This window comes from Capricornis sumatraensis, chromosome 16 (assembly GCF_032405125.1).
Source record: "Capricornis sumatraensis isolate serow.1 chromosome 16, serow.2, whole genome shotgun sequence".
In the NCBI taxonomy this organism is placed as follows: Eukaryota; Metazoa; Chordata; class Mammalia; order Artiodactyla; family Bovidae; genus Capricornis; species Capricornis sumatraensis.
Genome location: NC_091084.1, coordinates 36,793,203 through 36,807,372, shown reverse-complemented (window position 1 = coordinate 36,807,372; position 14,170 = coordinate 36,793,203). Strand labels below are relative to the sequence as shown.

At 51.2% G+C, this 14,170-nt stretch overlaps 1 protein-coding gene across 1 annotated transcript in view; it reads left to right on the top strand.

Annotated features, from left to right (window-relative positions):
* Positions 1 to 13,890, top strand: part of OTOG (otogelin) — an 82,019-nt gene extending 68,129 nt beyond the window's left edge. Inside the window, exons 48-56 of the mRNA XM_068988828.1 lie at positions 1,339 to 1,437; positions 2,664 to 2,704; positions 4,151 to 4,226; positions 4,353 to 4,531; positions 5,254 to 5,358; positions 5,552 to 5,671; positions 10,828 to 10,873; positions 13,487 to 13,566; positions 13,690 to 13,890. Of these exons, the coding sequence (XP_068844929.1) occupies positions 1,339 to 1,437; positions 2,664 to 2,704; positions 4,151 to 4,226; positions 4,353 to 4,531; positions 5,254 to 5,358; positions 5,552 to 5,671; positions 10,828 to 10,873; positions 13,487 to 13,566; positions 13,690 to 13,890 (947 nt within the window). The remainder of the gene's footprint in view (positions 1 to 1,338; positions 1,438 to 2,663; positions 2,705 to 4,150; positions 4,227 to 4,352; positions 4,532 to 5,253; positions 5,359 to 5,551; positions 5,672 to 10,827; positions 10,874 to 13,486; positions 13,567 to 13,689) is intronic.
* Positions 13,891 to 14,170: the final 280 nt, after the last annotated feature.

Genomic DNA, 14,170 nt, shown 5'->3' with positions numbered 1-14,170 from the left:
TACCAAGTTGAGTTTATACCGTACATGCTCTTTTTAAGCCAGATTTTCAGTGAATGACCTTTACTTTTCTTGCTAATACATTTTCAAGTCCTATCACACCCAGTCTATGATTTGCCTAGTCTGTCCAATCCAGGATCCCAGCCAGACCCACACATGAACATATGTCTCGTAAGTGTCTTTGAATCTAGTAAGTGCCCTTTCTTCCACGCGATGCTAAATTGTAGAGTTTGGGTTACGGTCCAGCAGGAAGTCCCACCCTCTGGATTTACCTGGCTGCCTCTTCTTGAAAGTTTTACATTGCTCCTCTGTCTTCTGTGCTTCCATAAACTGGAAATTAGAAGCAAGACTTCATGGATTCAGGCTAAAAATCTACACTATTCTTCAGCTTCGTCACACCAGGAGGTACATACTCTGTGGTTGCTGGCCCTGGATTAGGGTGACCTGTCCATCTTACGTTTACAAATTTCCTTTCAAACAGAAAGTAACCTATCACTTAGACATGATACAAATGTCCTTCTCACCTTTTGCCTGTTAGGTTTTTGAAAATTGATTAATAATTCTTTTTTTTTTTTGCCAGTGATCATTTTATTTTTTATAAACATTTATTTATTTTAATTGGAGGTTACTTTACAATATTGTATTGGTTTTGCCATACATCAACATGAATGAAAATTGATTAATAATTCTTACCTGTGCCAATATTTTTTTTTAGTAGATAAAATAAGTTTTACAGTCTTTCACCTTCTGCATTGTCCCTGGCACCTTCCCTCCCCACCAGGAAGTTGTGTCCAGGGATCCCCTCCTCCTTGTCTTGGTCTCTCAATGAACAGCTGGGGAATCCTAAACTAAGAGGGGACCTGCTGAAGAGCAGGACGAGGGGAAGTGTGAGCCCTGGAGTGTGTGTAGCATCTGCTGAAGCAGAGCAGACTGGGGCTGAGATGTTACCAGAGGAGGAAGTCTCCACAGCATGGGAGGAGGTGTGTTCTTCTTAGAGAGGAACTGTCCATCAGGAGAGCTTCCCTTGGTCCTTGACCACCCTTGGAGCACGAGTCTCAGGGTGACACAGAATCCCAAGAGGGAGGCCCAGCTGAACGAGTTCAAGCTTCCGACGTTGTCATGTTGCTAATACCTCCTGGAGCAGAGCTAGGGTGTCCTGACATGGATCTATGGGGAGACTTCAGGAGCCCATACTTCGCCCCTGGACTCCAGAGGGTGCCTGAGGACGCTGAGGGGCCTCGGGGGGAGCCGGGAGGTAACCCCTCCTTAGCCAATGTGTTTCTGAGGACCCCAGCTCCAAGGTGTCTGTGTCTGACGCGTCCCCTGCCCCCTCCCTCACAGTGTGTGAGAGCTTCCGCTGCCCCCACGTGCAGTGCGGCATGGGCACGGCCCTGGTGGAGGTGTGGAGCCCGGAGCGCTGCTGCCCCTACAAGTCCTGTGGTAAGTCCCTGCACGGAGACGCCCCTCCCCAAAGGCGGAGACCCAGGCCCGGGGGGTGGGGTGGGGGGGGCGGGCATGGCCCAGGCCCCTCCCCAAAGGCGGAGACCCAGGCCCGGAGAGGCGGGCGCGACCCAGGAGCCTCCCCAAAGGCGGAGACCCAGGCCCGGGGAGGCGGGCGCGACCCAGGCCTCTCCCCAAAGGCGGAGACCCAGGGCCCGGCGGAGGCGGGCGCGGGGCCACCGCTGTCCACCTGGCTCAGGTGCTCGTCCTCCAGAGTCACCAGACGGAAGCCTTCAAGTGGCCTTCCTCTTGGCTTCATCCGCTCCCTGAGTGCTGGACAGTTTTTTGTCTCCCCAGAATAAAGGGAGAAAATAAGCAACTTCCCTGTTGCAAAAAGGAACTTTTTCACCTAAAAAAAAGTCTTTATTGCAGCCATCGGATAGTAATCATGATTTCGTTCAAATTCACCTGAAGTCCTTTTGGGAAGCAGGTGGAAAGTGGCAGTGATCAGTAATGAATACCAGTGAACTTTATATAAAAATGGTTTTCAAAAGAGTTCAAAACTCTGTTTTGCATCCGGGTATTTTGCTTGCATTTACTAAAATGAAGACAGGGATTTTAGTTTGTCTTATCCACGGATTTGTCCCCAAAGCACAGAAAAATCTCAGCGTATAGGTGCTTAAAACTATTTGATGCATGAGGGGGTGACTCCAAAGCGTGTTTCACAGCCACTGTGACCCTGACTTCTCCTCCCCCTGAAGCTAGAGCTGGTGGAGCCCTATGTCACAGGCAGCAGTGCCTCCAAAGTCAGCTCCTTCGCAGCTTAGAACTGGACCTGCTCCTGGGCAAAGGTTCAGGGTAGAGCTCAGCTTGCTGAGTGTATACTTTGGGAAATACAAGTGATCAGAAATTCCACCCTTGCCATGTTCCTTCTTGAAGAGGCCCCACTCTGCTTTGCTCAGTGGGTTCTGAAGCACTGGGAGGGATGAAGCCCAGATGATGGAAGGGAACCTGGGGTTGACCCATCCACCTGCTTATCCTCTCTGCACATTCAATCATGGGCCCATCACACCCCACCTGCCCAACCAGGGGAGCTGCAGCCCCCATGTGGGGGTGGAGGGAGGCTAGAAGAGAGACCGAACCTATGGTGAGGAATCTGGGAGGCCCAGGGGGCTCCCGCCTGGACATCGCTGGTGAGGTGGGTCCTGGCCCCTCCTGTTTTTCAGAATGTGACTGTGACACAATCCCAGTGCCCTGGTGCCATCTGGTATGAAGACCCTGCCCCTCCTCACTCCCCCTGGTCCCTCCCCCACCTTTCTTTCCTCCCTTTCCCTTCTCCACTCCTTTCATCTGGTCGATGAGCCTTGAACTGCAAGTCAGCATTCTTGTATCAAGTTCTGCTCTCTGGGCATAGTACCCTCGCTTGTAAAGTGGGTCTGATCATAGTTCAGAGTTGTGGTGAGGATTCAGTACTACAAGGAAGACACTGATGGTGGTGGTGGTGGCGGGGATGATGGTGGGGATGGTGGAGATGATGGTGATGCTCATGACAGTAGCTAATGTTTCAGTTCAGTTCAGTTCAGTCGCTCAGTCGTGTCTGACTCTGCGACCCCATGGACCGCAGCACGCCAGGCTACCCTTTCCGTCACCAGCTCCTGGAGCTTACTCAAACTCATGTCCATCGAGTCAGTGATGCCATCCAACCATCTCATCCTCTGTCATCCCCTTCTCCTCCCACCTTCAATCTTTCCTGGCATCAGGGTCTTTTCTAGTGAGTCAGTTCTTCGCATCAGTTGACCAGAGTATTGTAGCTTCAGCTTCAGCATCAGTCCTTCCAATGAATATTCAGGACTGATTTCCTTTAGGATAGACTGGTTGGATCTCCTTGCAGTCCAAGGGTCTCTCAAGAGCCTTCCCCAACACCACAGTTCAAAAGCATCAATTCTTCGGTGCTCAGCTTTCTTTATAGTCCAACTCTCACATCCATCCATGACTACTGGAAAAGCCATAGCTTTGACTAGACTTTATATACATTATCATATTAATTCTCATGATAACCCAAATGAGGTGGAGTCTATGATTATCTCAGTACAAAAAAGGAAACTAAGGTTAATGCAGTGTAGCTAGTAAATCTTGGAGCCAGGATTGAAACCCAGGAAATCTGACTTCAGAAAACATACCCTTAACTATCAGGCTGCATGGCCACTGAGAAAAGTTGAAAATACTTTAAGAAATGGAAAGTTGTGTTTAAAGTTATGTTGTTTACATGATTTTCTGGATCAGAAGTATTCCCTCCCTCCTACCCAGCCCTCATCTCTTCTCATGTTTTCCCTCATCCCAGCCTCTTCTCCTTTTAACTGGGTTAGGAGGAAGGAAAGTGTATGAGCAGAGCAGGGCTCTTGGCCACCAGCCATGCAGGGGCCCCACTGATATGGCCAGTGGGTCCTCAGGATAACAAGGAGAGGCCTGAGGCCCAGAAGAGGACATTGGGGAGCAACTCCTCAGCAGGGAGGAGCCACCTGGGCATCCTTATAAGAGGATGACTGAACTCACAGGGTGCCAAGGGCCCCCCTGGCCAACAGGCCTGCCAGACCCCTCCCTACCCACTGCAAGGAAACTACTGACAGAGAGAGGGCCCCAGCTGGCAGGCTGCTCCGGACGGTGGGGCTGGGCCTCCCCAGCCCTGGGGTGCTGACCTCCTCTGCCCACCCAGTGGGAGAAGTCCCAGCTGGACGAGGTGTTCATGCGCAGTGCGGAGAACGTGTGTGGCTGCGCCAAATATGAGTGCGGTGAGTGGGCAGGGGGAAGCCAGGGAGGTAGAGCAGGTTGGGCGACCCAGGGCTGGGCCAGCCAGCCTGGGGCTGGAAGGGGTGCTGGGCTCTTGCCGACTGTCACCACCCTGCTCGCCCATCCAGTGAAGGCCCCCGTGTGTCTGAGTCGCGAGCTGGGGGTGATGCAGCCGGGCCAGATGGTGGTGGAGCTCTCAGCAGACGGCGTGTGCCACACCTCCCGCTGCACTGACGTGCTCGACCCTCTGACCAGCTTCTACCAGATCAACACCACCTCCGTGCTGTGTGACGTCCACTGTGAGGCGGTAGGGGGAGGGGGCTGGGGCCCTGGGGAGCTGGGTGTCAGTGGGGCACTTCAAGCTCGCCCAAGCTCTTTGGACAAGTCTAGAGAATGGGCATGGTGGGAGACCTTCAAGACCCCCTGTGCAAAGTGCCGAGGCCAGAAGGGAATAGTAAGAGTGCGGGCCTGGCAAGGGTGGACATTTGACAGAGAAAATACACATTTATTAAGCACCTACTCGTGCCTGGCACATTCCCTATCATCTTGGTTTGTGTCTTTGTGTTGTTACCATTTGTTGAGTGCTTCTATATGCCCAGGTACCTAGGACAGCAACTCGCTTCTAGTAAGGCCTGGATCGGTATTAGTCGAGTAAAAGATGATGAAATTATTCCCATTTGTCAGATGAGAAAACTGAAGTTTAGGGAGGTCCAGCTGTTTGTCAAAATTTCCCCAGGAACTGGGACCCAAACGAAAGTCTATCTGGAATGAATACTGGAACCCTTAATTAGCAGCAATGCTGTCTCTTGGTCCACTGGGGCTGGGTCAAGGAAGGGCTATAAGGGAGGTTCAGGGTACATAAGGACGGCCCTCCTACTCGACATTGAAAGAGGCTGCGAGTTTCCTTCCCAGCCATCTCCAGGGCCCCTCCTCTGGTTCCTGGGCTCCGGGACAAGCAGAGAGTGGGAGTGCAGGAGGGTGGAGGTGGGCTCCGGGGCTGACCCCATCGTGTCCCGCCCCGTCCTACAGAACCAGGAGTATGAGCACCCGAGGGACCTGGCAGCCTGCTGCGGCTCCTGCAGGAACGTGTCCTGCCTCTTCACCTTCCCCAACGGCACCACCTCCCTGTTCTTGGTATGCAGCCCTTAACTGCGCACCTGGGAAGGTGTCCCAGACAGAGACACCTGGGACCAGCTCCCAGGACTGGGTCCACATGGGGTCCTGGGCAGTGCCAAGTTCTGGGCGGCACCTGTCCTCAGAGCTGTGCCCTGTTGGTTCACTCGGGCCATCGTCCCCAAGTCCCCATCACCTGCCTCTGTCCCCCCAGCCTGGGGCATCCTGGATCGCAGACTGCACCCGCCTCCACTGTAGCAGCACTCCCCTGGGCGCCGTGCTTGTCCGCTCGCCCATCAGCTGCCCACCGCTCAACGAGACCGAGTGTGCCAAGGTCAGTGCCAGCCACCTCTCCCTACAGCATGGCTGGAGGCCAGGGGTACTGGCTGTCTTAGTGGTGGTGGCGGGTAGGGGCAGGGGTGTCTTTTGGTGTGGAGATGTGTGGAAGGAGGGCTTCTCTGGAACCTGGACGTGTCCAGCCACCTTGACTCCACCGTACTCCACATCTCTCCATGTATCTTTGCTCTGACCCCATCATACTGCATCCACACACATCACACAAGTGTGTCCAGGTGCACACAGACATATACTGTCACACATTCTCAGCACACTCACAAACACACCAACATGGGCAGTCAGCCACTCATAGGCACCACACACTCCACAGGGCTGTTAACACCTCATCAGGCCAGTGCACAGGCCACACACCAAGGCACACTTGCACACATGCATCACACAGATGTATTGTTCAGTCCGGCAGTGAGCTAATGGGTGTCCAGTACTAGCATGGAGAGCTGTCATTCTGTACACACCTAAAGGAAAAGGATTGCCTGGAGGGTTTAGGGCTATAGTTGAAGTATTAGAGTTCCTGACATTCAGTTCATTTCAGTCACTCAGTCGTGTCTGACTCTTTGCGACCCCATGGACTGCAGCACGCCAGGCTTCCCTGTCCATCACCAACTCCCGGAGCTTACTCAAACTCATGTACATAGAGTCAGTGATGCCATCCAACCATCTCATCCTCTGTCATCCCCTTTTCCTCCTGCCTTCAATCTTTCCCAGCATCAGGGTCTTTTCCAATGAATCAGTTCTTCACATCAGGTGGCCAAAGTATTGTAGCTTCAGCTTCAGCATCAGTCCTTCCAATAAATATTCAGGACCGATTTCTTATAGGATGGACTGGTAGGATCTCCTTGCAGTCCAAGGGACTCTCAAGAGTCTTCTCCAACACCACAGTTCAAAAGCATCAATTCTTCGGTGCTCAGCTTTATTTATGGTCCAACTCTCACATCTATACATGACTACTGAAAAAACCATAGTTTTGTCTAGACAGATCTTTGTTGGCTAAGTAATGTCTCTGCTTTTTAATATGCTATCTAAGTCAGTCATAGCTTTTCTTCCAAGGAGCAAGCATCTTTTAATTTCATGACTGCAGTCACCATCTGCAGTGATTTTGGAGCCCCAGAAAATAGTCTCTCACTGTTTCCACTGTTTCCACATTTATTTGCCATGAAGTGATGGGACCAGATGCCATGATCTTAGTTTTCTGAATGTTGAGCTTTAAGCCAACTTTTTCACTCTCCTCTTTCATTGTCATCAAGAGGCTCTTTAGTTCTTCGCTTTCTGCCATGAGGGTGGTGTCATCTGCATATCTGAGGTTATTGATATTTCTCCCGGCAATCTTGATTGCACCTTGTGATTCATCCAGCCCAGCGTTTCTCATGATGTACTCTGCATATAAGTTAAATAAACGGGGTGACAATACACAGCTTTGACATACTTCTTTCTCAATTTGGAATCAGTCTGTTGTTCTATGTCCAGTCCTAACAGTTGCTTCCTGACCTGCACACAGATTTCTCAGGAAGCAGGTCAGGTGGTCTGGTATTCCCATCTCTTGAAGAATTTTCCACAGTTTATTGTGATCCACACAGTCAAAGTCTTTGGCATAGTCAATAAAGCAGAAATAGATGTTTTTCTGGAACTCTGTTGCTTTTTCAGTGATCCAGTGGATGTTAGCAATTTGATCTCTGGTTCCTCTGCCTTTTCTAAATCCAGTTTGAACACCTGGAAGTTCTCGGTTCATGTACTGTTGAAGCCTGGCTTGGAGAATTTTAAGCATTACTTTGCTCGTGTGTGAGATGAGTGCAGTTGTGTGGTAGTTTGAGCATTCTCTATCATTGCCTTTCTTTGGATTTGGAACAAAAACTGACCTGTTCCAGTCCTGTGGCCACTGCTCAGTTTTCCAAATTTGCTGATGTATTGAGTGCAGCACTTTAGCAGCAGCATCTTTTAGGATTTGAAATAGCTCTACTGGAATTCCATCACCTTCACTAGCTTTGTTTGTAGTGATGCTTCCTAAGGCCCAGTTGACTTTGCATTCCAGGATGTCTGGCTCTAGGTGAGTGATCACACCATTGTGCTTATCTGGGTCATGAAGATCTTTTTTGTACAGTTCTTCTGTGTATTCTTGCTACCTCTTCTTAATATTTTCTGCTTCTGTTAGGTCCATACCCTTTCTGTCCTTTATTGTGCACATCTTTGCATGAAATGTTCCCTTGGTATCTCTAATTTTCTTGAAGAGATCTCTAGTCTTTCCCATTCCTCTTTTTTTTTTTTTCTCTATTTCTTTGCACTGATCACTAAGGAAGGCTTTGTATCTCTCCTTGCTATTTTTTGGAACTCTGCATTCAGATAGGTACATCTTTCCTTTTCTCCTTTGCCTTTAGCTACTCTTCTCAGCTATTTGTAAGGCCTCCTCAGACAGCCATTTTGCCTTTTTGCATTTTTTTTCTTGGGAATGGTCTTGATCACTGCCTCCTGTACAATGTCACAAACCTCTGTCCATAGCTCTTCAGGCACCCTGTCTATCACATCTAGTCCCTTAAATCTATTTGTCACTTTCACTGTATAATTGTTAGGGATTTGATTTAGGTCATACTTGAATGGTCTAGTGGTTTTCCCTACTTTCTTCAACTTAAGTCTGAATTTGGCAATAAGGAGTTCATGATCTGAGCCACAGTCAGCTCCCAGTCTTGTTTTTGCTGACTGTATAGAGCTTCTCCATCTTTGGCTGCAAAGAATATAATCAGTCTGATTTTGGTGTTGACCATCTGGTGATATCCATGTGTAGAGTCTTCTCTTGTGTTGTTGGAAGAGGGTGTTTGCTATGAGCAGTGTGTTCTCTTGGCAAAACTCTATTAATAGCCTTTGCCCAGCTTCAGTCGTTATTCTAAGGCCAAATTTGCCTGTTACTCCACCTATCTCTTGACTTCCTACTTTTGCATTCCAGTCCCCTAAAATGAAAAGGACATCTTTTTCTGGGTGTTAGTTCTAGACGGTCTTCCAGGTTTTCATAGAACCGTTCAACTTCAGCTTCTTCAGCATTACTGGTCAGGGCATAGACTTGGATTACTGGGATATTGAATGGTTTGCCTTGGAAATGAACAGATGTCATTCAGTCATTTTGAGATTGCATCCAAGTACTGCATTTCGGACTCTTTTGTTGACCATGATGGCTACTCCATTTCTTCTAAGGGATTCTTGCCCACAGTAGTAGATATAATGGTCATCTGAGTTAAATTCACCCATTCCAGTCCATTTTAGTTCGCTGGTTCCTAGAATGTCGACGTTCACCCTTGCCATCTCTTGTTTGACCACTTCCAATTTGCCTTGATTCATGGAACTAAAATGGCAACCCACTTCAGTGCTCTTTCCTGGAAAATCCCATGGACAGAGGAACCTGGTAGGTTATAATCCATGGGGTCGCAAAGAGTTGGACACGACTGAGTGACTTCACTTTCTTTCACTTTTCATGGACCTAACGTTCCAGGTTCAGATGCAATATTGCTCTTTATAGCATCGGACTTTACTCCCATCACCAGTCACATCCACAACTGGGTTATGTTTTTGCTTTGGCTCCGTCTCTTCATTCTTTCTGGAGTTATTTCTCCACTGACCTCCAGTAGCATATTGGGCACCTACCAACCAGGGGAGTTCATTTTTCAGTGTCCTATCTTTTTGCTTTTTCATACTGTTCATGGGGTTCGCAAGGCAAGAATACTGAAGTGGTTTGCCATTCCCTTCTCCAGTGAACTACATTCTGTCAGAACTCTCCACCCTGACCCGTCCATCTTGGGTGGCCCTACATGGCATGGCTCATAGTTTCATTGAGTTAGACAAGGCTGTGGTCCATGTGATCAGACTGGTTAGTTTTCTGTGACTTTGGTTTTCATTCTATCTGCCCTCTGATGGAGAAGGATAAGAGGCTTATGGAAGCTTCCTGATGGGAGAGACTGACTGAGGGGGAAACTGGGTCTTGTCCTGATGGGCAGGGCCATGCTCAGTAAATCATTAATCCAATTTTCTGTTGATGGCCAGGGCTGTGTTCCCTCCCTGTTGTTTGACCTGAAGCCAGGCTATAGTGGAGGTAATGAAGATACTGGGGACATCCTACAAGAGGTCCCATGCACGCACTGCTGCACTCAGTGCCCCTGATGTAGCCTGATGCAGGCCACCGTTAACCCATGCCTCTGCCAGAGACTCCTGAACATTGACCTTAATATTGAGCTTTTAAAGATTTCTGGTCTCACCTAGAATACAGTTATACACATCCAATCATTCTTTCTCATTCATACAGACACATATGCAAAATCACACATAAATCACAAAAATCACACACACATACTGAGACCCACACTCACACACACATACTTATTTACAAAGAACTGTCACGTCCATTCTTTTACCCATTTCGCTGTAGAGGAGAAGGGCTATCAGGGACCATTGTCCCATTTTAGAGGTGGGAGAATGGGCTTCCCTGATAGGTCAGTGGTAAAGAATCTTCCTGCCAAGTAGGAGATGTGAGTTCGATCCCTGGGTTGGGAAGATCCCCTGGAGTAGGAAATGGCAACCGACTCCAATATTCTTGCCTGGAGAATCCTATGGACAGATATGGGCCACAGTCCATGGATTCGACTTAGTGACTGAGCAGAAGCACAAGCGCGAGAGATGGCAAAACTAAGTCCAGAGGAAAGAGGTATCTTATCCAAGACTGAGAGAGAGCCCAGACCACTGCTCCACGTGGGCCAGTCCCTTCCCTCCTCCTTCCCTGACCCTCTGTGCAGGAAACACTAAGCAGGCCGACAGTGCTGGGGGCAGGGTACGTAAGGAGAGCTACCACCACACAGACAGGAGGCCCTGGCACCTTGTCCCATCTCTACCCAGCCTCCAGCCTCACTGGAGGCTAAGGCAGTCTTAGATCCAGTGTCCCAACCAGTCAGGCTAGGCTTTGTGACTCTCAGTGATGGCCAGCCCAGGGGCCCTTCCTGCTCTGGCCTGGGCCTGCTGGACCACTGGAACTCCTGGAACTCCTGCCCTGAGCATCATGGGAGGAAACAAGTCAAGACTCTTGCAATCTTTGTGCCTCTTGCTGGCATCTTGGCTCCTGGCCTGGATAGAGTCTGCCACCCACCTCTTCTCCTCTCCCTCTAGGTTGGGGGCTCAGTGGTACCTTCCTTGGAAGGATGCTGCAGGACATGTGAGTGAGCAAATGTAGGCTGTTGGGGGTGGGGAGGGGGCTCTGGTTGGGGGTACAGGGTATCATGTTGGGGCTCAGAGGGCCAGGTTCCTGGCCTGGCACCTCTGGTGGTGGCTCTTTCTGGGGGCGTACATGAAGAGATAACACCCGCCCCGTGGTGTTCACAGAGCTGATGTAAGGCTGCAGGTGGGCAGGGGCCATTCTTACATCCCTTTCCCAATAAAAGGCCTCTGCTTCTTGTTGGACATGGGGGGCATTGGGATGTTGGATCCAGGAGGTCAGTAACTCCCCAGCTACTCTGCCTCCTCCGGGCATGCCATGACTTCCAGCCCAGATGCCCCTACGTGAATTCTCCCTATGCTCCAGAGCCCTGTCTTGGAGGTGCCTCCTGGGTGGGCCTCAGGCGCACGGGCTTCCTGACCAGGTCTGAGTGAGAGCTCTGAGCATCTGTCCTCACCCTTACCCCAGGAACCCACAGCCCCAGCTGCATGTGTGTGCATGTCCCATCAGCCTGAGGACCTTTGACTCCATGCCTCCCATCCCCCAAGGCCCTCGGCCCTCCCATGGAGGGATGTAGGATATGGGACCCTTTTATGTCCAACTCACATATTCCAAGGACACTGAGCTCAGTGCCTCATTGGCTGATCTCTGTTCCCTGAGATCACAACTCTGTTGTGATCCCTGTGCATCTGTTTCCTGGCACAGCTCATGTTCTCTGAATGTCCCAGGTGCTCCATGTGACCTGTGACCCATGTCCCTCTCCCCAGGTTTCCCGGGGACCCTGCTTCCCGTGGTCCCCATTAGCCCCGCCTCTCCTCCACGTGTTATTGTCCACTGCCACCCAGGTACTCCTCTTGGAAGCCCATGGGACTGGAGGCATGTGGCTGCATTGCTATTTCCGACAATGTCCCTATTGCTAGGTAGCCCCAAGCCCTGGGGGTGGGGGAGGGGGGCATGGTGCCCCGGCTCCCTGCCTCTGGCAAAGGCCATAAGGCCCGCAGTGCATGCTGGGTAGTGGGCTGCACCCTGGGCTTGCATGGGGATGCTTCAGCAGTGCCCGCTCTCCTGGCACCGCATGCCCACCAAGGCCCAGTGGTTTGCTCCCGCTGGTCACTCAGCTGGTCTCAGTCCAGGACCCTGATGCCACGGCCAGGACAGCCCTTGGTTCTTGTGCTTCCTGGGAGCAGAGAAGGAGGAAAAAGTGAACTTAGCTCTGGCTAGGAGACCTCCAGCAGGTGTGGTCAGAAACCCACTGTTGTGAAGCCCAGAGGCCGGAAGAGAGGATTCCACCCCATTTCCTGTGGGCACACTGGGGTCACAGAGGGAGTCTATGCATCTGGCAAATATTGTTTAGCACCAATACACCAGGCCTTGTTCTAGGCCCTGCAGATAGAGCAAAAATGACACAGTCTCATGGAGTTGACGTTTTAGTGGGAGAGTGAAAGAAAGTGTGAAAGTCACTTAGTCGTGTCCGACTTTGTGTGATCCCATGGACTATACAGTCCATGGAATTCTCCAGGCCAGAATACTGGAGTGGGTAGCCTCTCCCTTCTCCAGGGGATCTTCCCAACCAAGGGATTGAACCCAGGTCTCCTGCATTGCAGGCAGATTCTTTTTACCTGCTGAACCACAAGGGAAGCCATATTGCTTAGTGGGAGAGACAGAATGGCAAGTAAAATTACTGTAAGATGGATGTAACTAGTTTTATGGGGGTTAAAATTTATGCACTTGGGGGTGGGCTTCATTAAGAAAAGGATACCAAACTTACAAGAGTGAAGATTTTCTTAGAATGAGAACTCATAACAAATTGTGGAAGGAGCCTGTGCAAAAGAAGACCCTAAAGCTTATGTGTCAAGAGCATCATTTCAAATCTGTCTCTCAGGATGGTGACAGTGCCCTGGTTAGAAATAGGGAAGGGAGGGATCAGGGAAGGAGGTTGGGTGGAGGGAGGATGCTGTCGTTTAAGAAGAGGATCAGGAAAGGCCTTAGTGAGGGAATATTTGAGCAGGTGAGGGTGTGCATGGGCCATGTGATTGGTTGTGGGAAGCATGGCCCAGGAAGAGGGTGTGTCATGGACCATGATAAGCATGGTCCATGCTTATCAGTTTCTATCTCTGCGATGGCCGTGCGAGGTGGGCCTGTCTTGTTTGATAGCTATGGAAGCCGAGTGATCCTGCTATGTGCCAGCATTGACTATGCTAGGGACTGGGGCTTTCATTCACTCCAGAAACTGCAAAATCTCAATGCCTAATCAAAAGCTCAGAGAGTGGAGAATACACACCCAGGGTCACCAATGGATTAGAGATAGGCATTGGGGCTTGGGTAGAGGGGCAGCTTGCTTTGTCCCCAGATCCTCCTCTCCCCTAGCCCAGAGCCCCCAGGCCATCTCAAGCATCCTTCTCTGTCTCACCATCTCCCCTGCCTTGCCGCCCCCAACTCCTTCCGGGGCACTGGGTCACGAGCTTTTCCTCTGATTGGGAGGGGCTGTAATGTGGGGCACTAACGCTGGTGGAGGGGCCCTCCAGCATGACACTAACCCCCCAAGTCTGGCCCAGCCTGCAGCCCCGGGAGCCCTCCTTAACCGTAGCTGCCTCACTCACCCTGTCCCCCCAGGTAAAGAGGACGGGCGTTCCTGCAAGAAGGTGACAATCCGCATGACCATCCGCAAGAATGAATGCAGGAGCAACACCCCTGTGCGTGGCCCTGGCGAGACGGTGGGGGTGGGGAGGGGTGGGGGCGAACCAAATATGGGAATGGAGGGAGCTTTGCGGGGAAGGAAGCCACACAGGCTGCCTCACTGGCCTGCCTGTCTCCAGGTGAACCTAGTGTCCTGTGACGGGAGGTGCCCGTCCGCCAGCATCTACAACTATAACATCAATACCTACGCCCGCTTCTGCAAGTGCTGCCGCGAGGTGGGCCTGCAGCGGCGCTCCGTACAGCTCTTCTGCGCCACCAACGCCACCTGGGTGCCCTACACCTTGCAGGAGCCCACCGACTGTGCCTGCCAGTGGTCCTGAGGCCTGGGGGCAGGGGCTGGCCGGACCACTGTCTGCTCTGGCTGGCCTAGTGTAGGGTGGGCGGCGGGGGGCACTGAAAGTATGGAGAGCTGGTAAGTGCTGAGGGTGGAACAGTGGGCAGAGCACAGAGAGCGAGCAGAACCGGCCGCACTGCCCATCCTGCCTCTCCCTTCTCCACATGTGGGAGAGTGCCGCAGCTTGGGGCTCAGGGAGTTCAACTCTGTCCCTGGCTTGAGATCTGGGAAGGGCCCTCTGTCACTGGAGACTCTGGCTGCAGTGC